Source organism: Vicugna pacos, chromosome 7 (genome assembly GCF_048564905.1).
Source record: "Vicugna pacos chromosome 7, VicPac4, whole genome shotgun sequence".
NCBI lineage: Eukaryota > Metazoa > Chordata > Mammalia > Artiodactyla > Camelidae > Vicugna > Vicugna pacos.
The window spans coordinates 10,992,160-11,019,215 of record NC_132993.1 but is presented as its reverse complement, the minus strand read 5'-3'; the positions used below and the strand labels follow the sequence as shown (position 1 = coordinate 11,019,215).

General features: G+C 41.9%; 2 protein-coding genes across 2 annotated transcripts; both read right to left on the bottom strand.

The window, feature by feature from the left end:
• Nucleotides 1-907: 907 nt before the first annotated feature.
• LOC102531546 (probable inactive serine protease 58) lies at nt 908-6,252 on the bottom strand. Its single transcript, XM_072965382.1, has 5 exons — nt 6,067-6,252; nt 5,128-5,296; nt 3,346-3,596; nt 1,580-1,716; nt 908-1,179 (listed from the first exon to the last, which is right to left on the bottom strand). Exons 1-5 carry the CDS (start codon nt 6,104-6,106, stop codon nt 1,030-1,032), a joined length of 747 nt encoding a protein of 248 aa, XP_072821483.1. The 5' UTR covers nt 6,107-6,252; the 3' UTR covers nt 908-1,029.
• Nucleotides 6,253-13,368: 7,116 nt separating this feature from the next.
• Nucleotides 13,369-17,333, bottom strand: LOC140697525 (serine protease 1). The gene is made up of 5 exons (XM_072965380.1): nt 17,294-17,333; nt 15,743-15,902; nt 14,736-14,989; nt 14,041-14,177; nt 13,369-13,518 (listed from the first exon to the last, which is right to left on the bottom strand). The coding sequence occupies exons 1-5, from the start codon at nt 17,331-17,333 to the stop codon at nt 13,369-13,371; spliced, it is 741 nt and encodes a 246-aa protein (XP_072821481.1).
• Between the last annotated feature and the right edge of the window lie 9,723 nt (nt 17,334-27,056).

The following is a 27,056-nucleotide window of genomic DNA, read 5'->3' as shown; positions in this document are numbered from 1 at the left end:
GGCTGCTACCTATAAACACAGAGCCCCCCAGTTGTTATTCTCCAGACAGCATCTGAGAGCCGGACCTTTGTCTCCAGTTGTCTGCTAGAAATGACCACCTCTAGGTCCTTCAAGCATCTCAGATACAACTTGCCCCATCTCTCCTGATTCATGACCACGCTCCTAGTCCATTACGCATGAAATCATTGGTTCTCTTTATATTACCGTTCAGAACCACCATTCACCTCATAGTGCAAGTCAGAAACTCAGGCGTTATCCTTGACTCTCCCCTTCTGTTTGTACTCAGTCAGTATGTGTAAATTGTCTCTTCTCTGCTTTCCCAGTTCAGGAATCTGATGATGTTTTATTTGCCATGGAGGTTTTAATGACATGCCTTCTGATGCCTACAGGATAAAAATCTACATTCCTTTACCAAACAGGTTGGGACCTTCACTAATGCTTGCTCACCCACTGTAAATCATTCTCTTATCAAATCATCTCTTCTCCTCTGCAAACTATTTATTTTCTACCTTCCAGCATTACTTATTTACATATATTTTTCAGAACATGCCACATTTTTCATGCTTTTCTGACTTTTGCCTGACTATACCTCAGTTTTACAACGTTCTCCCCTAAATTGTTTGCCTCTGCGGTGGTACCTCTCATGACTCTGAAACCGGAATGGTTTTTTTCTATACTGTCATGGAATTTATTGATCATCTCCATTGCAGCAACTGTCACAAAGTATTATAATTGGCTACTTGATGGCAAAGTCTGTGTCATATTCACTCATGTTTTCAGTAGCTTATGCAGTGCCTACAAAGTAGCCGAAGCTTCAATAGTTTTTGAATGAACAAATGGTGGGGATGTTGCTAAATTTCTCTTCATGTTTACAGTTTATATGACAGAGAGATTAGGGGTCATGGCATATGTTTTTAAGTGTCTTTTTTAATGGATTCTGTTTGAGAACAGGAAAGATCAAGAGAGTTGTGCATCCAGTGTAGAAATGGTGAGCATATTGCACTGAGGGGGTGAAGGAACAGAGGAGCCTCAGTAGGTATCAATAATTTTCATGATCCATCTTGCATAGGGATCAACTTCTGTGAAGAATCCTTCACTTCCCTGGGTGACACTTCCTCTTGCCCAAGACAAGATTCCATGCACTCTCCCACCACAGATGGCCGGGGCAGCGGAAACCTCCTGCCAGGGAAAGGAAACGGAAGGTCAATTTTACTTTGTCCTCATGGAACAAGAATTAATCCTAAAGTAGCACATTGTGGCAGTAGAAGTGTTTAATGGACTAGAATCATTTTTCTTGAGAGGTGACAACTCTCTCTTCACATCCATGTAGGTCTCACCTCTCTTAGTTTGAATTTGACCCAACTCGAGTGCAAGTAGGAGGAGAAAGGACAAATGGTTCTCCTCTGGCATTTCTCCCACTCTAAAAAGGGGGGAAGGGGAATTGATGATAAAGCCAGAGACTGAGGAGGAAGGGGAGGAGGCTCCAAGCCATCTGGATGAGTACCATTTGGTTTCCCCTGGGCACCTCTCCTCCTCATGGGCCCCTTGCTATCCACCTGTTTGGGGAAAGGAAAGATACCTTATTTTCAGATAGGGTTTTTAGAGGCTGTCCTACACACAAGATGTTTGCTATCATTCTTTTGGCCTGGATGGTCTGGCAGTCATTGGAAGGAAGAATATATTGGTTTATCCAAGTCAGGATGTCAGGGTCAGTAACTGTGGGAAAGAGAAATGAAATCCAGGGTTACTCTTCTTCTCATAGATACCTGTGATCAGCCTCTATTTTGTAAATTTGTTAATCTCTGAGAGTATTTACAGCAGGTGTCAGGCCTTCCATCCTCCTTAGAGTTCCTTGTTCAGTATCAGTGTGACAGAGCAGTGGATTTAGAGCATGAAGTGCACCTTACATCAGATGACGTAAGATCTACAGTTCTCTCTGTACTGTGAATGACTTAGAAAGCTTTACACACCCACAAGAAAATTATGGTAGTGAGAAGAGATAGACACAAAGCCATTGTCCCCCAGAAACCTTCATTTTTGGCACCACTTTGTTGCCTTTACATTTAATCATAAAGGAAAAAAAACTACAATGTGTCTAAAACTGCTTTTTAATGAGATAATTTATAAATTCCCCCGTGAAGTCATAATGCTCATCTCACCCACAGCAGTTGTTGCTATGCTGTTAACCTCAGGATGCAAAAGTCTAACCAAGGCATTATATAATTTTAATCTCTGGCAGAGAGCAGCAAGGAGGAAGGAAACAAAAAATTGATCAGCGCTTGCTCAAGCTAAGTTACTTGCAGAGCAGGACTTTCCTGGTCTATATCTAATCTAGTATCTTAAAGCAGATTCGACCAGAAAGTATCAGGTCAGAAAAGAAAAGAGAGAGCTATGTTCAGTTTTAAGTTTTTATGGAAATTGAATTTAAAGACGCAGAGCAAGCTGGGTGGAAACAGCCTAGTTACCTGGAATAATAAATTCGTAATGAACATAGGAAGCCTTGCCCCAGAGAGCTTATGGAATTGGCTTGTCCCTGTGACTCTGACATGCAGAGCCTATGTGATAAAAATTTGACTGTAGTTTTATTTTGTTTTCCAATGATAGATAATAAATTAATTTTGTAAAATGTGATAGTTACTTCTCATAGGACTTACAAAGGACAAAATCGTAAACCTTCAATTCGTTCAGAAAATATATTCACTTAGATTTCCTGGAACGTTGCTCTTAAGTTGAAAATGAAGTTGCCAAATACCAAGAATGTGAAAGTTCCCAGTTTTTATTTTAGTTTTCACAAAACAGGCTGATCTTAAAAGCCCCTACTTTTTGTTTTTACAGACTATATAGATGGTTCTATAACCACCAGAGCAGTGTCTACACCTGATTAATAACCTCACGCAGACAATCAACGCGACTTTTTTAAGTCAGCCAATCACACTCCCCTCCCATGATACATGCTGGGGGCCAACCAACCAACAACAATCTCCACCAGGTGACCACACCTCTACACATGATGTCAACTCTGCACAAAAAGTGTCCCACAAACCCCCTATAGGCCCAGTCAGTGCTCTGCTCTGCTCCTGAGACCGTGTCTGCTCAGCATTGCTCTTCTTTTCCATGATAAGCAAGAGGCTTAGCTGTATGATTTCATGTCACCTATGGAGTGGTGTTTCCAGCATCCTTTGATAATACTGAAAGAGAGTGTAATGCCAGTGTAAGGCCCTGGCAGGAATCCCTCTAGGGTCAAGACATTACCTCATGGCAGGGATTTCCTTCAAGTCTATCCCTCCACATTTCCCCCAGCTCCAAAACCTTCTCAGCATGAAGAACACAGAGTCAAACCCTTACATTTTTTGTATTTACTCCAGGTCCAGGTGGGGATGAAGCAGGAGTCATTAAACGCCAAGGGTTCCATCGCTATGGCTATGGTCCCCACGTAGCTGTTGATGGCCGCAGGCTTAGACAGTTTTATCATCATCAGGTCGTTGGCCAGAGACTGTGCGTTGAATTCAGGGTGGGGCACGGTCATCAAGTAATTTCGTGTCTGCTCTTTCTCAGTTTTGATGTTGGGTTCATAAACTCCCAGTCGGATTTGAACACTTGGGAAGAAAAGAGGGCAGGGAGATGGAAAAGAACAGGGTCACAGAATGTCAGAACTCCAAGAAATGCCAGAGGTGACCTTCTCCGAGTATCTTAATTTTATCCCTTAGACCTGAGCCCTGAAGTGACCTGCTTTGGTCTGTAAAAGAGTAATAACAATTGTTTACAGGATTGTTGTTTTAGAGTCGATGTGTCTGTATAAACCTGCTGTAGCATAACCTAGTTGTTTTCATGATGATGATGGTAACTTGGATAATCTGAATGAATAGGTAACAGATGGCACCACAGTCCATTATTCCAGAGCTCTTTGCCTGTACTACACTGTCTCAAGCAACTCTTGGACAGGCATATTGGACCCTTTGTTTCTGGGTATTCTCAGGCCCTTCCCAGCTCCTCTCAGGCCCACATCATGGTATTAACCACGGGCTGCCTACATTGATCGCAGATTCACAGGACACTTAGTAGTCTATCAGGACTCCCACTTACCAGTTTCCATTACATTTCCCAGACAAATTAGAACCCACCCATTTCCACTGCCAAGAGTCCAGTCCACGCAACAGATACAAGAGCCACTGCCCACCAAAACGAGTTCGTGCATTAGGTCCGGCTGAGAGAAGAACACATGTTTCTCGGAGGGGATGGACCTTTCTGTATTTCCTCTGTGTTTCTCATAACACACAGAACAAGGCTTCAGTCTGTGTTTGGATAAACCGCCTTGAGCAACCAGATGGCTGAGAGTTCTGAGTCTGAAATGGCCCTTATACCCCTGAAACTCTCTGTCCCAGTCATACAACACAGGCTCACACACAACACAGACACTGAGGTTTGCAAGAGACAGCATCATTGTGTGCAGGGCCCCCTGCCCCGCTCCTGTTGCCTGCATCACAGGGCTTCTGCCTAACACTACAGCCTCAGCCTGTGAACACCCATCCCTACTCATTACACTCACTCAACTCTGGTCTCTTGGTTTGCCAAACACTCAGTCATCTTTATCACTTTGGGGACCCCAGGCATTCCATTCCCTCTGCCTGGAATTTTCCCCAGGATGTATTTACTTGGTTGTCTCCTCCTCTTTCTGTTGGTCTCATGTCTTCAAACAGGCCTGACACCATCACCCTAACGAAAGTAGACACCTTGTTTCGTTCTTTATATTACAGTGTGCCACCCTTTCTATGTTTCACTTTGGACCATTTATTTGTTTTGGCTTACTTCCTCTACCAGAATCTAAGCTCCCTGTGGGAAAACTAATTTCCATCTTGTTCCCTTGCTCTTTTTTCAGTGCTGTTCAATAAATATGTTAAATGAATGAATATTATTTCCTCTCCATGAGAAAGAGCCTCTGGATAGCTTCCTAGTCATCTCTTAGACCACCCAAAATGTGCACTATTTTTCCCATTGTGGGGAAGATCCTCCTTCTTTCTGGGTCTTCTAATTCCCTACGATCTCTTTAGAATATGCTGGGATGCCTCACCAGACCTCCTTTTGTTTAAATAGATTCACCCTGGCTCCCAAGAGCAAAGGGGTACATACGGTAAGGGGCAGTGAGCAGCGGTCAGCACCCACTCAGGGTGGATGAGACACCCCACACAGGGTTCTGGGATGGACTGCAGGTAGACCATGTAAGGAATGGTATAATCTTCTGGAAAGTTCAGCTTATTAGTTTCAAAACCTTTGGCCAGAATGACTCCTAAAATCAACACTAGAAAGAGAGAAAGAGCAAGAGGTGAGAGTTGTAATTCTTCCTACCTGAGGTTTTCAAAGATAATATCAAAGTCTTCAAATTATTAAAAAAAATTTTTAATTCAAAGAGGAATCATGTATGTCACCCAAGCTACACAGATTAAGAAAATCGACACGTCTTTGCTTGAGATGGAAGTATATTAAAGTTCTGTGAAAACTAACGCACAGGCTTATCTGAGGCTGATTATAAACCCTGATTGGCTGTGCCGGATATTATAAAAAATTTTAAAAAGAATCATTGCTTTAAAAACATTATTTTAAATTAACTTTTGCCTGGAATGAAAGTAAAAAGTTAAATATCACCTGACTTTGGTGCTGAAAGGAATGGAAGAGCTCAGGGTGGGGCCGTGAGCGCTCCAGAGCCCCTGACCCAGCCCACCTTCCTCCCCTATACTCCCTTCTCCAAAGTCCATCTGCCCAGAGAAAGGGAAGGTACACTTTTCCCAGGTCTGTCCAGGAGAAGTGGCAACCTAGGAAATCACACATCAAGAGTCTCGGGAAAGTGTAGGGCACTTATGGTGACACATCCCAGCATGCTCATGGGCCTTGGAGAAGCTTAGAGAGAGTGATGATGGGGTGAGTTGTGCATCAGGAGTGGTTCCTTTTGTTTCCATCAACAGTTAATTGAAGGAAATGCCTGCCACCCCATCTCTCTTCAGTTGTGGCTTGCTACTTCCCTTTCTGACCCTTCCAAAGACCACCCTGTCTCTCCCTAGGCACCGGACTCACCAGCCGTGCTCACGAGCATGAAGATGAGATAGCCCTTCATGTCAGGTCGGGATCTCGCCAGGAGCAGACAAGTCAGATAAAGCCTTCAGCTGTCTCAATCTTTGGTCCTAGTGTTCTTGGCAAGAACAGCTTGGGGAGAAATATTAATTGTGGGGTGCAGGGTGTAGGGGAAAAGCAAGACTCTTCTAGCAGTCTTCAAATGATTCCTTATCAAAACCTAGTTGTATAAGGCATAGCTGGGAGCTGCCTCTGATGAGAGTGAGAGGAAAGGACAGACCACGTCCAGCCCCTGGCGCCTCTTGTCTGATCCTAAAAGTCTCAGGGGTCCTCATGTACCTGCTGACTGTTTCCTCCCCTCTCTGTGACACCGTCTTTTTTTTTGTCCCCTCCTTCATTTGTGACTGTGAACCTCTCTCCCTGACCTCACTTGCCATCTCCTATTTCCCCAAGAGTCAGTCCCTCTGCTTCTCTCAGGGAGTCATCAAACATTGGAGTATAAAATAAATTTAACAAATCATCTTTCCCTCCTCATTTCCGTGACAAGGAAGCTGTGGTCCTCAGAGCAGTTAGCGGCAAAGTCAGGACTCAGAACTGAGTCTCCAGATTTCCTCTGATGTGTTGAACTCCACGTGAACCCTGGGCTCCCAGAAAACAGCAGTGGGTGAAAAATCCCTGGGAATCTCGTATCCTGGGAAGTGGCTTAGCACAGAGAATTACCCTTCCCCACATAAATGAGAACACACTTCCCACTCTTTCTCATGGCGCCCTTGAGATTTTAGGTGACACCTTTGTTAACCTGTCACAAGCCCTTTCCCCTTTTGCCTGAACCCACTGACATGGCCAAAAACACGTACCTTCCAGCTCCCCATTCTCTTTTCTCGTCAATGATTAGCCGAACTTAGAACTGTTTTCCCCCTGAAACTAGCTACCTGGAGAGATAAACACTTGCCGTTCTGGTGACTGCAAATTCCTCTGATTGCAAAACAGCTTCCACTGCCAACCCCCACCTGCAGCTTGTCTGTTTCTCCTGTAAAGGCCCTAAGGCAAAGCCAGCCTGCTGAGACCCTCTGATCTCTGAATCTGGGATGCTCTTCTTATTACAATAGCCTGAGTAAAATCAATCTCCCTTCCCGTTCAGTGTTTGTCTCTGATTCTCAGCACTCTTTCCAGTGCGCCCTACTCCTTTTTATGAGTTGGCCTCATGTGATAACGTTCTGAGATGAGCAAAAGTGGGTTCAACCAGGAATACTGGTCGATGGTTTTCTTTTCTTGTAGTGTCCTCTGGCTTTGGTATCAGGGTAACGGGGCCTTTTAGAAAGAGTTTGGAAGTGCTCTCTCTTCAATTTTTAGAGGAGTTTGAAAGGGGTTGGTGTTCATTCTTCGAATGTTTGGTAGAATTCACCAGTGAAGCTATCTGGTCCTGGGGTTTCCTGTGTTGAGAGGTTTTTGATTACTGACTCAGTCTCTTTACTCGTTATTGGTCTGTTCTGATTTTCTATTCATAAAGCGTTTAGAGCAGTGAGTTCTAATGGTAAATAGTAAATGCTATATAACTGCTTGTTAAGTAAAATGACTATAACCTTAGGATCCCCAAATCTTCCAGGCTTCTGGGAACACCTTTTTATCTTTATGTCCAAATATTGCTGTAAGTCCTTAAATCTTTGCAACATTTCCATGTTTATTAATAGCAGTGAAGGGCATGAACCCAGGAGTCAAGATCTTAGGGTTCAATTGCTGGCTTCGGGACTTTCTAGTTGCCTTATCCTGAGGAAAAAACATTTAATCTCTTTAAGCCTCAGTATTCCAACCTGTAAAATGAAAGAAATATTAGTGCCTACCTCATAGGATAGCTGTGAGGATTAAATATTATTTAAGCATAATTAAATATTGTTTGTGCATAAGCATAGTGTGTGACACCTAGAAGATACTTAATACATACTAGTTATAATTATTATTACATTTTTTGCACCTTTGCATAAATGAGGAATGAGTCCTGAGGACTTAGGAGAAGCAAACCTGAAGTATGTTCCTGGTCCACAGAATTGTGTATCTTGGCTCCAGCAGAGTCCTGGACCATAGTGCTGCCTGGAGTCAGGGATTCAGAATTACTGAGCCCCCTGTGGGTTTCACATCTCCCCAGTCCAAAACAGCTTCCTCTACTGAGAAGAATTACCACCCACTCCAGTTCTCACCATGTCTCACTTGTGACACCCAGTGACAAACGTGAGACTCTGAAAAGATGTGGGATTCTCCTTGAAGATGAGGATGGATGAAGAGATTTTGGTAAGGTGATAAGGACTAATACTAAATTTTGTAAACTAAACTGTCTGGAAATTTCATTTAAAATAAACATTATTTTTTTGTAAAGTCTATCACATGTTTATTGAGAAAAATCCAGAAAAAGAACATCAGGAATAAGAAACAGTCACAATGAAAACTCACTAATTTAACTCATTTAGAGTTGTCTGCTATTAGCATGTCACACACGGCAACACTATATTTTTTGCTCTGCCCATTCTCTATAATTTCCCCTCCCACATGCAAAAAGTTAATAATTCTTTAAGACTTTAGACCAGTTTCAAGTTCACAGCAAAACTGAGAGAAAGGTGCAAGGATTTCCCATACACCTCATCCCCCTACACGTGCATAGGCTCCCCCGTTACCAGCGTCCTCCATCAGATGCTACATTTGTTACAGCTGATGAACCTACACTGGCACATTATTGTCATCTAAAGTCCATAGGTAACCCTAGGGCTCACTCTTGGTGCTATACATTCTATGGGTTTAGACAAATGTATGATGACATCATAACAGTATCATACTGAGTGTGGTACTGGTATCATTTAATAGTATCGTCACTGTCCCCCCGAATCCTCTGAGCTCTGCCTGTTCATTCTTCCCACCACTCCGAACCCCTGGAAACCACTGATCTTTTTGTTGCCTTTATAGTTTTGCCTTTTTCAAGAATGTCAGCCAGTTGGAATCATACAATACGTAGCCTTTTCAGATTAGCTTTTTCCAGTTACGAATGTGCATTTAAGTTCCCTCCATGTCTTTTCATCACTTGATAGTGTCTTTTTAGTGCCGAATAACTTTCCATTGTTTGTATATACCACTGTTTATTTATCTTTCCGTCTATAGGAGAACGTCTTGGTGGCTTCCACATTTTGTTAATTATAAATAAAGCTGCTATAAACATCCATGTGCAGGTTTTTGTGTAGAGATACATTTTCAACTCCTTTTGTAAATGCCAAAGAGTGTGATTGCTGAACTATACAGTAAGAATATATTTAGGAAGTTTCTTTTTTTTTTTCTTTTTTTCAAAAATTGAAGTATAGTCAGTTCACAATGTTGTATCAGTGTCTGGTGTACAGCGTAATAGTTAAGTTATATATATGCATGTGTATATTCATTTTCATATTCTTTTTCATTATAGGTTACTACAAGATATTGAATATAGTTCCCTGTGCTGTACAGTATAAACTTGTTGTTTATCTATTTTATATACAGTAATTAGTAGCTGCAAATCTTGAACTCCCAATTTATCCACTTAGACCGAGCTAGTCAGAATAAATGAATATTTTTAAGACTAAATAGTGGCTTTTGTAACTGTATCCTTTCAACAAGACAGACACTCTGAATTGACTTTTAAAAATAAGACTAAGTTAAGACAGTAAATATCTTTATTTTTAAAGGTCTTTTAAAATTTGATTTTAATACTAAAGTTACTTGCCATAAGAGAAAAATGATTAGAATATTTTTTCATTTAAATGATGAATTAAATACGGTTTCTAGGGAAAAAAGAGGCTTCTACTTGTCTTATTAAAGCAAATTTTCTTAGATAAATTCATCTGGAGCATTCCTTGAAATTCTTTGCTTGTTAATGGGAAAACTGACAAATAGATTATGGACTATAGCAGTTTGAAGTAAAGTTACTTCTGTCCAGCTTGTGCATCCCACAGGAAAAAAAATATTTACATAAGTAGTAAAGCTTCCAAATGCAAACATTGCTTCGCTTTACCTAGCTATCAAAATTCATAACCATGAAGTTGACAGTTGAGCACCATCTTCTCAGAGTTTTCAGGTGTAAGAGACAAATAAATTAATCTGTTGCTATAATAAGGCATACTAAGCAAAAAAAAAAAAAAAAACAACTCTTTGTTTCTATGCATTTGCTCCTAATCTTAGATTGTTACCTCTTTGCCTTATTTTTGCTACAAAATATCATGTCTTCCTGGATTTTATTGAATCATAAATTAGGTGTTTATTTGTAGTAAGTATGTCTTGGTGAGAGAGACCTCCTCTGATTCTGCGAAGTGGGTTTTTACTTTACACTCTGTCTTGCTGTCATAGGTCTTCTTGCTTTTCAGTCATCCATCCCTCAGTCTGGTTTGCTTTCCCTGTGGCATTTGCATTGATTAGCATTATATCCAGTAGCCTCTATTTATTTGTTCTCTGTTTACCCAGTCAGAAGGGATATACCAGGAAGGCAGGGTTTTAACTGATTTCCTCCTTTCTGTACCTTTAGTGCATAAAACACTGGTAGGCATGTAACAGGCCCTCAATAAGTATTTGTTAAGTAAGTGATTGGATAAATGAATGGAATAGTTACATTGTCTCCACTGTATGACATACCAGGTTTATTTAATAACCTTCTATTAATGAATATTTGAGTTACTTCTGGATTTTCAGTGTTAGGTAGAAATCAATAAGCATCCTTGATTACTCTAGTGGAGATCACGGCTACCTCCTTATCATTTGCTCCTCCTCCTTTTGATAGGCAACCTTATAATTACTCAGTCAACCAAGCATGTACAAGTAGGCCAAGCTTATTACAAAATAAAAAGTCTACCTCACGCTCTGACGGTATGCTGTGTAACTTAATTGTAAGTTAATCAGCATAATCCCCTTCGATTACTGGCTCAGGGATAAGCAAGTCACCAAATTCAGTTAGGGAGATACAATATGGTGTTTAACAGGAAAGAAAAAGCTTTTCTCTCCCTAGATACAGGCAAGGGAGAGTGACGCTCTGAGAGCCATTTTGATCACAAGGGTAAAGCCTTGCGATCAAAATCACAGTAATGCATTACTGTGATTGAATTGAATCTTTAACAACATTTCTTGAATTGCTGAATCAAACCATCCTTGAAGTCCTCACTATGTCTAAGCTCCCACTAGCGCACTTTTGAATATATTTTAAACATATGAGTTGGACATTCTGTTCCTTGCAACTGAATGACTCCTAAAGGATACACGTGCATTTATACATTTTTTTTGCTTTTGTTTTTATATGCACATTTTAATAAGGTAGAATTGTACAAGTTAAGTTACTGGGCCAAAGAGCACAGAGAATTTAACATTTTAATATAAATTCACAAATTGTGAAGATTTATATTTTAAACAAAATAAGAGATAGAAAATGCCAAAATATGCTGAAAAGGGACTGTTGGATGGCATCAAGAAAAATGATGTATTTGTCCTTTTCATACTTTATTTTGGCCCTTTCCTGATCTCTCATCTTTTATATGTCCCACTTGTCAGGTCTCTGAATCTTCCCTCTACCTCGAGGTGAGTAGGGGTATATTGGTAGTGGTAAAGCGTGGGTTAGAAAGACATTTCAGAGGGAACAGAGAAATCTTTAAACTTGTTTGTTTTTGTAGAGAAGCCTGAGGTGTTTAGTTAAGTTAGATCCAAGGTAACATTTTTAAAAAGAGGAATTACATGCGAAATTATTTTAGGCCATATGGAAACATAACAGCAATTCAATAACAACTAAGGAAATACACAGGATAGCTTAGCTATGACCAAAGGATTTGTGCTACATCCTTGTGGCATTGATAATGCAATGTTAAGGGCTCAGGATGGCTCCCTACAAAAGTGTCACCCAGAGTAACAGAGGGATAGGAAATTGGTAATAGGAGAACGTATCTTCCCACATCTTCCTTTTCTAAGATACCTGTTACGGACTGCACATTTGTGTCCCCCACCCCCCAAATTCATACATTCAAACTCTAAACTTCAAGGAAATGGTTTTAGGAGGTAGGTCCTTTGGAAGCTTTAGATGAGGTCATAAAGGGGGAGTGGCCCATGAGGGAGTTAGTGGTTTTATAAGAGGAAGATCCCAGAGCTAGTTCCCTGAGCCATGTGAGGACACAGCAAGAAGGCAGCTGTCTACAACCAGGCAGTGAGCCCCCACGACCTCCTGCATTACCTTGATCTTGGACTCTCCAGCTTCAAAAACTGTGAGAAATTAATGTTTGTGGTTTAAGCCATCCTGTCTGAGGTTTTTTTTGTTACAGAACCCCAGCTGACCAAACAATACGCAACCTTCATCTTATCACCTTATCTTTCTTTCTTGATTAATACCAAATACAAACAGGAATCATGGATTGGAACTTGTACCTCAAATCAATCCCTGGGTGATCCGAGGAACAACACAGATGGAGGGGAGCAATGATGAGGAACTAAAGCAGCGTGTCTGTGGTGATTATTGGCATAGGACTGAACAGAACAGAAAACACCCCCGTAGCCAAGACTTTTATGACGTCAGGATAATAGATCTATTTTCGGCAAACTTACCTGCAATTGCAATTTTTTTAGCTTATAGTTCAAATTAGTAATACTTTGGGCTGGGGTTTAGGGAGTGTGGTGTTCAGAAAAGGGCACAGATTACCTGCAGAAATCATGCCAGCTATAGAAATAAAAATCCCGGTGGAAAATAAGAAATATCTTGGAGAACACAACACGTAAGTAGATGAAACTTTGGAAAATACAGGGAATCTGTGACTTGAAACATTATCTAGACTTTCTATTGTCTGGCCTCACAGATTTCGGGTAAATTAGAGACGAAGGGGGAGCAGGGGGTCACAGCAGTACAGAGCACTGAGGTCTCACCTCTGCTTCACTAGGAACCAGGTGAATGACTCTGGACAGTTGATTTTAACGTTCTGTCACTTTAGTGTCACTCTCTGTGTAAAACTGTGATGGTAACAGTGACCCCTAACCATATTCATGTTTATATCCTCAACGCCCACACAGAGTCTGGCACGTGACTAGTCATTTATTTTGATCAGTTTGAATGAACGACTACATAACCTTTCAAATTCCATCTTTATAGAGCAGTTCAGTTCGATGTTCACCCTCTTCTCAGCAGCCACATTAAAAAGAAAGTCCATAAAAACCAAGTAAGGATAGTAGGGGCATATTTGTACAGGAAAAAAACGATTTTATTTAGCTACCGCTTTGAGGATGGGAGGAAGGTGGAGCTGACTAGCAGGGAGGGTCATGAAGAGATGAAGCTGTTTAGTAGGAAGAGATGGTCTGCTGAATCCAGCTCACGTAGTTGCAGACCTTGGTGTAGACACCAGGCTTGCCTTTCACAGCGCAGCCGTAGCCCCAGGACACGACACCCTGGAGCTTTCCATTGCAGACCACAGGGCCGCCAGAGTCACCCTGAGCAAGAGGGAAGAGCCAGTTAGAGCTCTCAACTATGCCCAGACGGGACAAAGGCTCCAAGGTGTCCCTCCTCTATCCTGGGACCACCTTCCCGGGCTGCTGATCCTCCACGAAGCCCTTCCCCTTCCCTGGAAATCCAACCCTCAGCCTCTGTACTGTTTCCCTAGTCTTTCTCCTCCCTCCTTCTGGCTCCCCTCGGTCCTCACTCACAGGCCTGTAGGGCCAAGAAGAGGTGAGGACTGGGTAGGACAATGCTGCCCAGTTAGCCCTGCTCCTTCCAGAGTTTCCTTCTACCATATCCCTCTGCAGAAGGGCGTCCGGATGTACTGTTTGCACAGGATTGTCTGTGTATCTTTCTAGCCTGAACCCTAGGCGTGAATATGTCCAGAAGAAAATCGATCATTTCTGCCAGGTCGATCTCTCAGAGAGAGCTGTTGGATCTTCTGTTTTGCAAAAGGGAAAGATGGTGGAGATATTGTGAGGCTGAGCTGGAAGGAGAAGGCTTGCAAAGGAACGAACCTGGCAGGAGTCCTTCCCACCCTCCAGGAAGCCCACGCAGATCATGTTGCTGGTGATCTGGCCTGGGTAGGCACTGCTGCAAGCGCTGCTTGATAGGATGGGAGCGTCCAGACACTGCAGCAGGTCAGGGGTGCTGGCTGTTGGGTGCCGGAGTGAAAAGGGAAGAGGATTACTGCTAGGATCCTGGAAACTTCTTTCTCAGTATCGTTCCCCTCGCTTCCCAATACCGCCACTCCCTCTCTCAGATTGCCCGGAGCTTCCATTTTGGAAGAACAACTTTTATCTGGAGGTCCTTCCAAACGTGTTCATCAACAACCTGTTCTCTCTCTGACACTAGCATCAGTGACCACAGACCTCAGATCTGCAGACTTTATTTCTCAAGCAGGTCTATAGTTCGGCAAGTCCCAAATCCCTTAGCCTCTGTTCCTTTTACCTCCTCAGATTTTGTTCGGTTATCTGCAAATCATGAACCACACTTCAGCTGCATACCCGGCAGCTTTATCATGCTTGCTTTTTGCTGTGCTGGCAAGCAGAGGAATCTTATGCATCTCAGTTAGTATTCGCTAAGACTCCATAGGACCACACTATCCTCTGTGAACATGGCCTTGAGCGACCAATGGGATGAACTGACCCTAAACATGTTCTTCACCTCTAGGATTCTCAGACTTGGTGCTTCTGTTCCGGGGGAGACTTACAGCCACTGCTTTTGGTGTTGCCCCAGCCAGAGATGAGACACTTGGTGCCAGCAGATGCACAAGACGTTGGTAGAGAGACACTGGCTACTCGGGAGTTGAGAGTGGCAGCAGACTTCAGTTTAATCAGCATGATGTCGTTGTCCAGGGTATTTGAGTTGTAACTGGGGTGTCTGATGATCTTGGACGCGCTAATGAATTGCTCATTGCCCTCCACGACATTAATGTTGTATTCTCCCAGACGCACCTGTATGGAGCTGGACAAAGGATTAAAAGTTCTCTGGGTACCCAAGTTGAGCTCCTTCCCCTCCCAGTACACCCCGGTCATGGGCACAAGCACCGACACCTGCCCCTTCACGCACTCTCACACACAGGCCATCGTGCACTTAAGGGAGTCCTACCCGACACGGTGCAGGCTAGAGGAGTCCTTAGGAAGGTGTCGCTACAAGCATAGACTCACACCCAACATCTTGTGAGCGTGGTCAGGTATAGGAATAGGGACCAAACGATGCCAATAGAACAGCAGGGGACGAAATGGGAACCGGTAGTGGTGATCAAACAGCGCCTGCCATGTCTCCTCTGGTGGGGCTTACCAGTCATTGCAGGGAGATGTGGCAGGACTCAGAGATGCAACAGAATTACCAGGGAAGCAGAATGAGCTGTGCCTGTTTTAAGTTGTACCAGAAGTTGTCTGTGTTCTGTGACTTCCATAGGCCATTTTTCCTGCTTGATCTCCGGTTAGTGGTCTTGAGATAGTTCTAGGTATAATTCATCACTCACTATTTCCCCTGCCAGGATTATATTGCCGTGATTTGGAAGGACGTCAGGGCACTCCGAGGGTGTCTGAGGGGAAAGTCCCTCAGTGCTTAAAACGTCTCGGGGAATAATGCGGTTTTAGACTCTGAACACTCACCCCTCGAGCGTATCCTGTAAGTTAGCCTGATTGCACTTTGGCAGGACTTGGGGCTGGCTCGAGCCCAGAGGACGGGGCTTGAGAGCTGGTTACTTACGACTTGTAGCAGTGAGCAGCGGACACCACCCACTGGCTGTTGATGAGGGAGCCCCCGCAGAAGTGGTAGCCGGAGTTCAGGGACACCTGGTAGGGGACGGAATTCTTCGCACAGGTGTAGCCCCCGACGATCTTGTCATCGTCGTCAACGGGGGCAGCAACTGACAGAGAAAAGTTGGAAGCTATCTGTACAACAGCTCTGCTGTGGAATCCCTACCCACCACCAAGTTTTTGCAGATCAACCAGGAAAGCATAAGTGATGTTTGCATGTCACGCGTAATCTGTAACACATAGTCTACTTGCTATGCCTGTCTAATTTTTAGTTTTATGCTTTAAATTTGATGAATAGACTGATTTTCACATATGTTCCACAGATACACACAAACACATACACACACACACACACATCAGAGACTCCTTACATGATAAATGCCTTAAAGCCCACCACCTGAGCATGTGAAGAATATGTTTTACCCAAAACTCTGCTGAGCAGACATTTAAGTATGTGGTCAATGAAGCTCTGCAGGAACCATCAGTATGTTTATTCGTAGATTTCAGTGTGGGACAAATACCACATGAGGTAACAGGAAGGGAGCTTTAGAAGCTACCCGAGAATGTTCTAGCCTGGGATAAAATGGAGAGTTTTGTACTTTTGTTCTCCTAATCTCTTCCTGGTTCTTGCCTAAAATGCTCACTAAATAATCGAATAGAACTTTGTAAGTTTTCCCTCTCCAATCTTTCCCCTTATCCCAATATGTCTCCAACATTTTGAATTTATTCAGCACTGTGAAGTCTGAACTAGATTTATTGTAATTTCTATGAACGTCAAATGCCTAGGATTATATTATATGTGCCGTATTGTTTTTGTATTTTTAAAGTAATTTTGGGAGTCATTTCCTGGTATATAAATAGGTGAATTGAATTTATAACTATGCAATTTGGGAAGATTCAGTAGTAAATTTGAGTTGCATACAATTGAGTAGCTTGAAAATAGAAATAGTCATTTGTCTATTCTTTTCACCATTGCAAGAGGTGTTATCTCACACTAGCGAGATTTCCTTACTGATGATGTGGTATAACCGAGTCCATAGCTTTTATTCATGAAAAATAAAGTATCTTTGCCTGTTAAGGTCCCTGTTAAGATGCCCTTTAGTATAGAGGAGACTCAGGTTCTCATTCTCACAGCTTCTTCTAGAAGCAAAAGAATAGTCATTAGTCTTACTAATTATTAACTCCATATCCTTAGAAAGGCCAAAGCAACATTTCCTTAACTTTGCCTATCCTTTCCTCTTCTCTTTCTTCAGAGATTGTACCTGAATTTTAGGGAAATGCTACCTCTTGATACTTCCTATACTGAGCGCCCCTTTCTCACCATAATCTCCAATAAGTGAGATTTCGTTATCTACAGACGTGTCTGCTATACACTGTCGTTTCAACGTCTCAAGCTCCTGAGTGCAGAGATTATATTCAGCATTCATCGTTGTCTTCAGAGCAGAAAGTCCAACCTGAAATACATGACAGAGACCTATCGCCCTCTTCGAACAAGACTCACCAGCGGCTCCCAGGAAAGCAAGAACGATGAAGGTCTTCATGTTTGCTCGCTGGATCTGGGCTGGGGGTCAGGTTGAAGGGTTTCCCTCCGCCGCTATTTATACCTCCAGGTTTGTCACTGACACGCATGGCCGCAGGTGCCAGGAATGCGATTTCACCGGAAAGTCACAAATCCAAATTTAGAATTCAGTTCTGTGCCCAACTGGAGATAATTTAGCATCCAATTTAAACATCCACCTTTGTCCGTTTTTCCAGAAGGTTATGGGAATGGAAGAAATGAACCCACCTGGCAGGCCCTGTTCCCATAACAGCAAAGTAAGTTGGAGGAAGGTCACAAACAGAGCTACAGGTGTCTTGCTTCCCAGACCAAAGTTTTAGGTTCTTGGTTGTCTCAAGTGTGAATTTTATCCCGGAAACTATCTTGTAGCTACACCCAGATCTTTAAGTAACATTGGCTCTTTCACTATTGTAAATTTGTCTTCTTGTAGGTCTGGCCTTATATACCCCTGTTAACCTTTCACTATTAATAGGAACACTTTTTCCTCTGAGAAAAAGAAAATCATTCTGATTTGAAACCACCATAGATCAAAGAAGGAAAGAGAAAGAATGAGGCTAACTTATGTTTGTTTGGAACTTACTGTTTCATAGGCATAGTCTCAATACTTTGCCTATGTTACTTTAATAAATCCCAAAGCAAACCTACAAGATACCTATCATTGTTCCCACTTTACAGATGGGAAATCTGAGGCACACAAAGTTATAAGGGACTTTACCAATCACACAGTAAGTACATGGTAGGGTCAGAATTCCAACCCAGGATGTCTGGCTTCAGTGTCTGTGCTCTTAACTGCTGCATATAACACTTCCCTAGTCAGTGCATCAAAATCTGGAGACCAAGGCAATACAGAATTCTTGCCCAGTGAAAAGACAGCAAGGATTTATCGAGTGCTTACTGTGTCTCAGACACTTCGTCAGGATTTCCATATATTAACTCATTAATTCCTTACAAATAACTTTATAAGTGTGCTCAAATGTGTGCCATTTTATGATGGGGAGGTTGAGGCTTAGAGAAGGTGATTTGCTCAAAGTTTCATAGCTCTAGATGTTCAATACAGGGTTCAAACACAAGCAACCTCACTTCAGGGTCCATGCCCTCCACTGTGATTCCATAAATATAATAGAGGTATGACGAAATAAAATTTGTATTTTCAGGCAGGACAAGAAAAATTAAACACAAATTTCTCCCTGTGTCACTTTGGGCCTCCTTCCTCCCTCTTAATATGCAGTGTGCATGTGCATTTCACATTAACCAGACCTCCTCAAAGATGGGAGTACCTATTTGGCAGTAAAGATCACTTTTTTCCCTTTTTTCCTAAAATTAGCTGTGTAACTTCTTCAAAGTTCTTTCCCAGCTCTGTAGGGGATCATGGTGACTTGCTGCTCGCTTTTGTATATGTTTACCTGGACAATGTATGCTTGGTGAACTTTCCGTGAAATAACACTGTATTATTTTGATGTATGATCCTGTGTCTCAAAATGTATTTGACTGTGCCCTTGACTTCTAATAGGTGAAACAGTTCTCAAACCTTAGTTCTGAGGGTCTGTTTCATGTGTTAGAATCCTCAGGTTGGCTCAAATAAAATTTCTCTTTTTCCCTTAATTTGATTGCTAATTGAATTTTCATTGACAGGAGAAAATTCAGAACTGTACCAAATTAAGGGATGATTACAAATAGCATATGGAATTCTGAAAAATCCAAGAAATGGATTTCTGGAACAAGAAGTGTAATAATTATTGGGGTATGGCTGAAGTATCCAGAATAAGTGAATCTCAATGAGAACTAACCTCTTGCTAGATACATGCAGACTCTACGCCTACACACATCTGAATGGTCGACCAGGATGCCATTTCTGCTTTAGCAAATCATCACTCTTAAAGTAGTTTCTGTTTCTTTTTCATTTGAAATTGTGCTGATATGAAGATGATTTAGTAGAAACAGAGTTTCTCAGCTCTGCCACTAACACAGGCCGGATCATTATTGTGGGGCACTGGTCTGCACACTGTAGGATATTGATCAGGATCCCTGGCCTCCAGTTACGAGCAGCACTAGTCCTCCTCCCGGTTATGACAACCAAAGATGTCTCCAGACATTGCAAATATCTTCTCGGGTGTCCAAATCATCCCCAGGGGAGAATGACTGAAATAAGGATAAAAGATGACAAAGTAGCTTCTAAGGCTACAGCCATGGGAAAGCGCCTTGAGCTTTAGGGCAATGCTATATATACTGCCCCTAACTGAATTCAGTAACTGCCGAGTGAAGGATAAATAAGGCAGGAAGCTGCCATTCATTGATCCCTAAAAATCAGGAAATACTAAAGAGTGAGGGGAGGACCAGACGCCGAATGAGGAAGGAGAAATCTTCCCATCCTTTTCAATTATCTTCCATTGCTGACGCCTCCACAGTGAGGTGTTGGGCTTTGTACAATTCCACATCACCTAAAGCTTCCCCAAACCTCTTCAGAGAATTTCGCCCCATATGAAAAGCACATCTCAGAGCAGAGCTTTTCACAGTCATTGGCTCATGTGCTGCCATGTCCTAGAGAGCTCTCTCTGGTGTGCCCTGGGCTTTATCACCTGGACCCTTCTTTTAGGAAGGGAAAGAGCGATGGTTGCCCTTTAAGGGGAGTTATCTAGGATCAATTGCAAATTCTCAACTAAACACCTTGAAATCAAAGGACATGGACATGTCTGACTGTAGTGTGAGGATTCTTCAGTCAACCAAGGCAGTAGTGTGAATGTGGGGAAAATGAGAAGTGAAGGTTTCCAGACTATATTTTCCTACAACGCTCAAATGATTTGGCACAGTGCTTGGACTGTAGTTATGTTCTGATATTTTAGATTACATTGCTTTTCCTGAATCCCTTTTTCAGCAAAGATGTTGATATTTTATGTCTTTGTGAATTTTTTAATCTAATGCATATTAAAGTGAACCTATGCTATTTAATAAAATAGCTATTTAAATAAAATAGTCACCGTGAACTACCGAAAATCATGCTGAAGGCTTCTAGTGATGCACATACCAACATGGTACTAGGCAGGTGGTTGGACAATATAAGGGTGGGGAAAACCAAGGCTAATGGGAGTGGCTGTGAGTGGAAGGGGTACAGAGCAGAGCAGTTCTGGTATGAAGTGAAAGAGCTTAGTATTCTAAGTGAGAGTGACTCGGAGAATGCCCTCTGTTGAAGAGGCCAGTGGAATAATGGGTCAGTGTGAGGTGTCTCTGTATCTATGTATGTGTGTTTGTCATTTATGTAACATGGGTGAACAAATCTGAAGATGACCTCTTTGCATGATTGTGTGGGAGCTTGGACCTTCAAAATATCTTATACTTCTGAGATATTACCATCTTTCTGAGAAGTTTGACCCTGGAGAATTGGGTTGCGTTCCAGACTAAATATATATTATTGTCTGCATTTTCTATGGTTCGGTACTTATATTTCTTTCCCTAACTTCAAACACATGGTGGCCCAGAGGCATGTGTTTGTGTTAATTAATCTGTGTTTGTCACCAATATGTTCCACACACGTGGCTTAGTGGCCTTGGAGGATTATTTAAACTTGTACCTAAATTGGAGGCTGATTGGCTCCAGCAAACATATTGACATTTGTATTGGCAAGAGTAAGAGTCACTGGCCTTTAAAGGTGATTTTGTACCCTTTTCCTCAGTGAGTCTGTTTTTCCTTTCCTTGGCTTCTTCTGGCCCTTTCCTGGTTAATACTTTACCAGTTACTGTGGCCACGCTAGCCCCTTATCACTCCAGTGTGTAGGGGCAATTTTAAATAAGAATTCATCTCCTTGAAAAAAGATAAAGGAAGGAACTTACTGAAAAATTGAAGTAAGCAATCAGGGTGCTAAAAGTACAAAAGGATTATAATTCACTATATATGCTTGTATAATACCTTTGATGCTAACCATGAAAGTCTGTGCTAAGCTGAATTTCCATCTTTGCCATAGGGAAATCTGTGCTAGTGAACAGAATGTCCCTTCTTGCTAAAATGAACCTTGGAACCAGGACTGGCTTTCAGTTTCAATAATCAGGTACAGCTTGATAAGAAATTAGTAATGGTAAGAGAAGAGAATATCTCACTGTTGCCTTTACTTCAAACAATGTTTTAGGGACAAAAGGAAGAAGGTAAGGGTTGGGGATTTAGGGCCAGGATACTGAAGTGACAGAGAGCAGTTCAGGGAAAAGAAGAGACTGACAAGAGACAGACAATTGTACCGAAGTAGGAGCAATGATAACGTATGTGGGAAAGAACATTTAGATCTGGGACCAGAGTCCTAGCATTCATTTTTCCTTCATTTTTTTTTTTTGTCTCTGGACTGTAACATCCTCATGAATAAAAAGAATACTATATTTACAGAATATAATGTGGAAATAAGAGAATTTAACATGATCTTTTGTCCATATATCAGAGTTTTGTTAGAGTGCCAACATAATTAATTATATCTGTCAGAATTCACTTCATGTTGCTCTGTCTTACCATTTGTAGCCATATCCTACCTTCATCCTAGAAGATTAGATGGTAAAGCAGACCTAATAAAAGGACAATTAAGTTTTGTCATAGAAGTTTTCAGGTATGTAAACTTGTACCCACAGCTGTCAGAACAGCATGTGAAAATGTCACCATGAAATAATTTTGGAACTTGCCATTTCTGAATATGATGGGCTGGCTGGTGAGGTATTTATGGAGAGAAAATATCCTACTGGGTTGGAAGGAAATGGAATTAGGAAGAGAAACAGAGATGGATGGAGGTAAAAGTGATGCTGAAGGTCAAAATAGAGCATCATAAACGGAATAAGACAAGAAACAGGGAAAAATTATGCTTCACACCTCATATCAGTTTTTTGACAAAGACAGTTTTCTGTCAAATACATTTATAGCCTCATCAGGAAAGCTTGTTTTTTGGTGATTTGTCTCCAGGCTCAATCCATCCCAGCTACCCTCCATATACACACCTTTCTTTTACAGGATACATTTCCTAAATCAAAATAACTTGATATTCAAAGAGTTACAATACTTTGTTCAGAAATATTTTTCTATTGCAGTTTTGGAAGCTATAGTTTGGGGATTAGGAAAAGAAAATATGTAGCCATCTTGAATTCCACTCTAGGAAGATCCTATGGATCCTGGGTCATGAGTGGGTGAGCAATTATTCACAAGTGCTGAAACCCTCAGAGCTCACAGTCACTGTCACTTTCCTATTTCATCCTTGCGAATGACAGTCATCAAATGATTTAGCAGTGTTAGTAGAGAAGATAGGCTCACTTAGCACTAGTCATGTCAACTAACTCCATTGTCTTCTGGGTGAGCTCACTAGGTTTTATCAAAATGTGAGTCAACTCCACAGATGACTGAATCAAGGCACCCGAGAGACAACATACAATGTAAAAAATCTTCCAGCTTGTCCAAGGAGCTCCCCAATTATTTTAGCCTATTAAGTGCTACTATCAGACTCAGCTTTGACTCACATTTTGATATAATGCCATTCCTAGACAGTTGAAATTCAAGGATATCAAGGCCAATGACAGAACATCAAGCCATGATGGCCAGTCATCCTCCTGAACTCTTGTCTCTTCTCTGCTCAAGCATCTGGGCTGTAACCATTTCCCTGTGACCCAGTCCTCATTTGACATGCCATCTCCAGTAAATGGGTTTCTCCTGTCCCCACTTTTTTGTGTGTGTCAATACCCACTTTGATTTCCAATTCCTCAGAAAAAGTGTTCGGTCTTACTAGTCTGAATCCAAACTGTCACCCTCGAGCCCAACTTATTGCCTTCTTCCCATCCCTCTGTGGTTGACAGCCATCTTCCAGGACCTCCCCTGGCTCTCTGACCCAGTCTTCCCACTCACTCCAGCTGCCTATCTTATCTGCCTCCTCCTGCCCATTTCTGGGACCTGTGGAGATTAACTGCTCCAGCTGCCACTGATTTCAGCCGATATAGCCAAATAGACTCTGTCTATGGATGATACGCTGTGTGGTGAGAGGAATGGAGCTCCTGCCCCGTGGGGCTGGCTAAGGAGACCGTGGGCTGGAGAAGAGATCCCCAGGCAGACATGGGACATACTGTCAAATACCCGACACACTGACATGTAAGAAAATACAAAATTGTGCCATCAGGATCCATATGACAAGAGTGGAACCAAGAAGTGCACATTATAACAGAGCATATCATGACTCAATGGAAGAAAGAACTTCCTAATGACAGGTGGCAACTATTTAAGTGAAGCATGAGGCCCTCTCTGTGTGGTACCTGGAGGAGAGATCTGTAAATCCTTCCACTAAGGGAGAGTTGATGTTCTTTGATAAAATTTGTTTTAGCTTGGCCTTTATCACTTGAAAACTACACTTTTCCATATAAATTAGTATATTTTGGCATTTGAGACACCATTGTCTCTGCAGTTTCCAGTTGTACAGGATGAAAGGAAACCCCAGTTTGTGCCTGTGCCATCCCGGTCAGGCATTGCTCATCACAGAGCAGCAGCAAGCTGAGCCGAGGCAGAGATCCCAGAGGAAAGAAAGACAGTTTCTGGGCCAAGCATCCCTAACCCTGGGCTCCCTAAGCATTATACAGAGGTGGTGATTTTTGGTTTTTGAAATAGGCTACACAGTCATGTCGGGAACTTAAGCAGAAGTAGAGCACAGTAAAAATTCAATAATACAGAAGAAGACAAAAACCTCAAACTCTGCTCTCTGAAAATAACCTAAATTTGCAGCAGACATTCTCACTGGCATTTCTCTTTCCTGCCCACATATACACACTCACACACACACACATATAGAATGCATTGTTCATAGGTAAGCTTTTCTCCCGAACACCTGATACAATGAATTTATCTACACAAAAATGTTTTTAAAAGCTGAGCGAATTTCACAGACATACCTTTAGGGACCTCCCAATAGGAAAATGCTAATATGACCAGTTGTTAAAGGTAGGCAGATCAGTGCTAGAGCCAATAATTGATTAGTAAAACTACAACAACAATAAATAAGTCAAATCAAGACAATCATTGCTGGGGAGAGGGTATAGCTCAGTGGTAGAGTGCATGCCTAGCATGCACAAGGTCCTGAGTTCAATCCTCAGTACATCCATTAAAAAAAAAAGACAGTTGATGACATTGGACAGTCAATGTAAGAATAAGAGGTGCGATCAAGCTCTAAATTTTCAGAAGTTACATATTGGAAAACTGAAGACTGCATCATTTCATAGAAGTTAATAAGAGCTGGATCCAGGATGAAAACAGTTTTTTCGATTCTGGATACAGTGCTTTCCTTGAAATCCACTGCCTCCTGTCCAAGTAGTTGAAGTCATTTTATGGGATGCATTATCTAAAACTGCATACTAGAACATTCATATTTTATAATATCAACTGTGTGTGCAGTCCTCATTGAGAGAAAAAGATACGATGAAACTATTATGTGACAAGAGAAAGACTAAGAAAAATTTCTACTTCCCTACCTTCCTATTAGAGGAAAAAAAAGGATTCTTGGAATGAAATAATTTTAGGAGCTTTTTTCATGAAGGAAGGAAGAAAAGGAGCGAGGAAGGAAGAAAAGAAAGGGGAATCAAGGATGCTCTACATTTGAGGGATGTGCTAAAACTTGGAAATGTTCTGGGGGGCAAAAATAAGACTTTTTGATGTAAAGAAATATATGCAGGTTGTTTGTCCTGGATGAATGGCTCCCTCCAAGCACCTTGGTTCTGTCCAGAAGCTAATAGCACAAGGAAGGATGTGACGCAGGTAGAAACCCTGGCCTGTCCACGTGCGAGGCTGTCTGTTTCCAGCCAATTTTCAAACTCTAGGAAAATTCTACAACATTAACTTTCATATTATAACAAGAAGGTCCAAAACTGACACATCTCTGGCTCTTACCAAAATCTGAATCCAGGAATCCAGTGGAGAGGAAGCTGAGAGGGGCAAGGGCCAGTGGCATTGACCTGGAGTCCTGTTGTTACATATAGTCTTGATTTGCTAGAGACACTTCTAATTTATGCATGCTGCCCTGTTGGAATTATCCATTGTGCCACTTTTCATTCTCAAAAATGACCCAATTTGATCGATGAACTACATGGTTACACTAGTTACATAATGTGGTCTCATGTAATCATCAGAGTTGGAAAGAAAAGGGAGGATGGGAGTTTCCTACTTCCTGTTGCACGTCCTTAGCCACCTCTCAGACATTCTTTACATTCCCATGTTGTTTCCGTGGAGTAGGGAGACCCGTATCTGCTGCTTAGTTTCTGACCTACACAGGAAACCACATTTCCTGAAAATTAGTTCCTATCTCTGTCTCTCACTTCAGTATTGGATAAGAAAATAAAACACCAGCAAGTACAGGAATGTGAGAAAGATGATGGTCTTCATGGTGGTTCTCCAAATATACTTGGGGTGATGCAGTTGAACGAGGGGATAATCCCCTTTAAATTCCGCCCCCACTACCACCTACCAACCAACCAATCTGTCAACCAAGCACTCTCATCTCTAGTCCAAGGATTCTGGGCAACAGGTAGAGTGTAAGAGGAGAGATCCAGATGGTCATCTGGAGGGGCCTCCATTTCTCAATCACAGCAAATATTGTTGCCAGAGTGAATCACAGACCTGAGTACAAAGGTGAGTTGGGATGGTCAGAGGCAGACCCCATCTCATGGTCTTCTTGGTTTTTCAAGGTATGACTTCGATAATGACACAAAAAACAATGTTAAACAGAACTCTGGATCACCTGAAGAATGACATACGTCAGGTAGAGTTAGGTATATATTCTTTTCTCAATGTATATATTCCCTCTCTTTGACTTTTAATAACTAATTTTTAAGACATAATCTATCTCTCTAATACCAAGGCTTCCCAGCTCCCCAAAATGTGAAAAATTAATACTTGTGGTGTAAGCCAGCCAGTCTGTGGGGGTTTTTTTGTTATAGCGGCCCAAACAGACTAATACCCATTCTTCATGTTACTTCTGGGCTGGCAAATATTTTTCCCTTTTGGATTTCTTCCAGCCAATCCAATGATTTCATGCTCAAACCCCATTGTTTATTTCCCTTGATCTGTACAAACTGTGCACAGAATCATGTGGTGGGCACCTGTCCTCCGACTGTTCTCTGGATGACCTAGAAAATGAAGAGTTGGAGGGGACAGTGTTGAAGAACTAAAGTGGGGTGTCTGTGGTGTCTCTTGGGATAGGACTGAAGAGAACAGAGAAGAGCCATACAACTAACTTTTATAAAGTCAGGATAATATATCTACTTTCTAAAAACTTATCTCCATTTGTCCCTTTATTTTTGACTTATACTTCAAAATAGTACACACTTTGGGCTGGGATTTGGGGGGCCTGGCAGTGGGAGGAGGGCACAGAAGCCTTGTAGATGTCATACCTGCTATAGAAATAAAATTCCAGTTGGAGAAAAATACATTTTGGAGAACCAGGAAAATTAGGTAGTGAAACTTTGGAAAATACAGGGAATCTGTGACTTGAAACATTATCTAGACTTTCTATTGTCTGGCCTCACAGATTTCGGGTAAATTAGAGACGAAGGGGGAGCAGGGGGTCACAGCAGTACAGAGCACTGAGGTCTCACCTCTGCTTCACTAGGAACCAGGTGAATGACTCTGGACAGTTGATTTTAACGTTCTGTCACTTTAGTGTCACTCTCTGTGTAAAACTGTGATGGTAACAGTGACCCCTAACCATATTCATGTTTAT

Coding starts and splice junctions, on each gene's coding strand:
- LOC102531546 (XM_072965382.1), bottom strand. CDS start 6,106: ATGAAGGGCTATCTCATCTTCATGCTCGTGAGCACGGCTG. Junction 3,597..5,127: donor GCTGCTCACTGCCCCTTACC/GTATGTACCCCT, acceptor TTTCTTCCCAAG/TGTTCAAATCCGACTGGGAG. Junction 1,717..3,345: donor CTGGAGTAAATACAAAAAAT/GTAAGGGTTTGA, acceptor TCTTTCCCACAG/TTACTGACCCTGACATCCTG.
- LOC140697525 (XM_072965380.1), bottom strand. CDS start 17,333: ATGAAGACCTTCATCGTTCTTGCTTTCCTGGGAGCCGCTG. Junction 15,903..17,293: donor TGCTTTCCTGGGAGCCGCTG/GTGAGTCTTGTT, acceptor TTTCTCTGTCAG/TTGCTGCCCCCGTTGACGAC. Junction 13,519..14,040: donor GTGGGAAGGACTCCTGCCAG/GTTCGTTCCTTT, acceptor CCTCTTGCTCAG/GGTGACTCTGGCGGCCCTGT.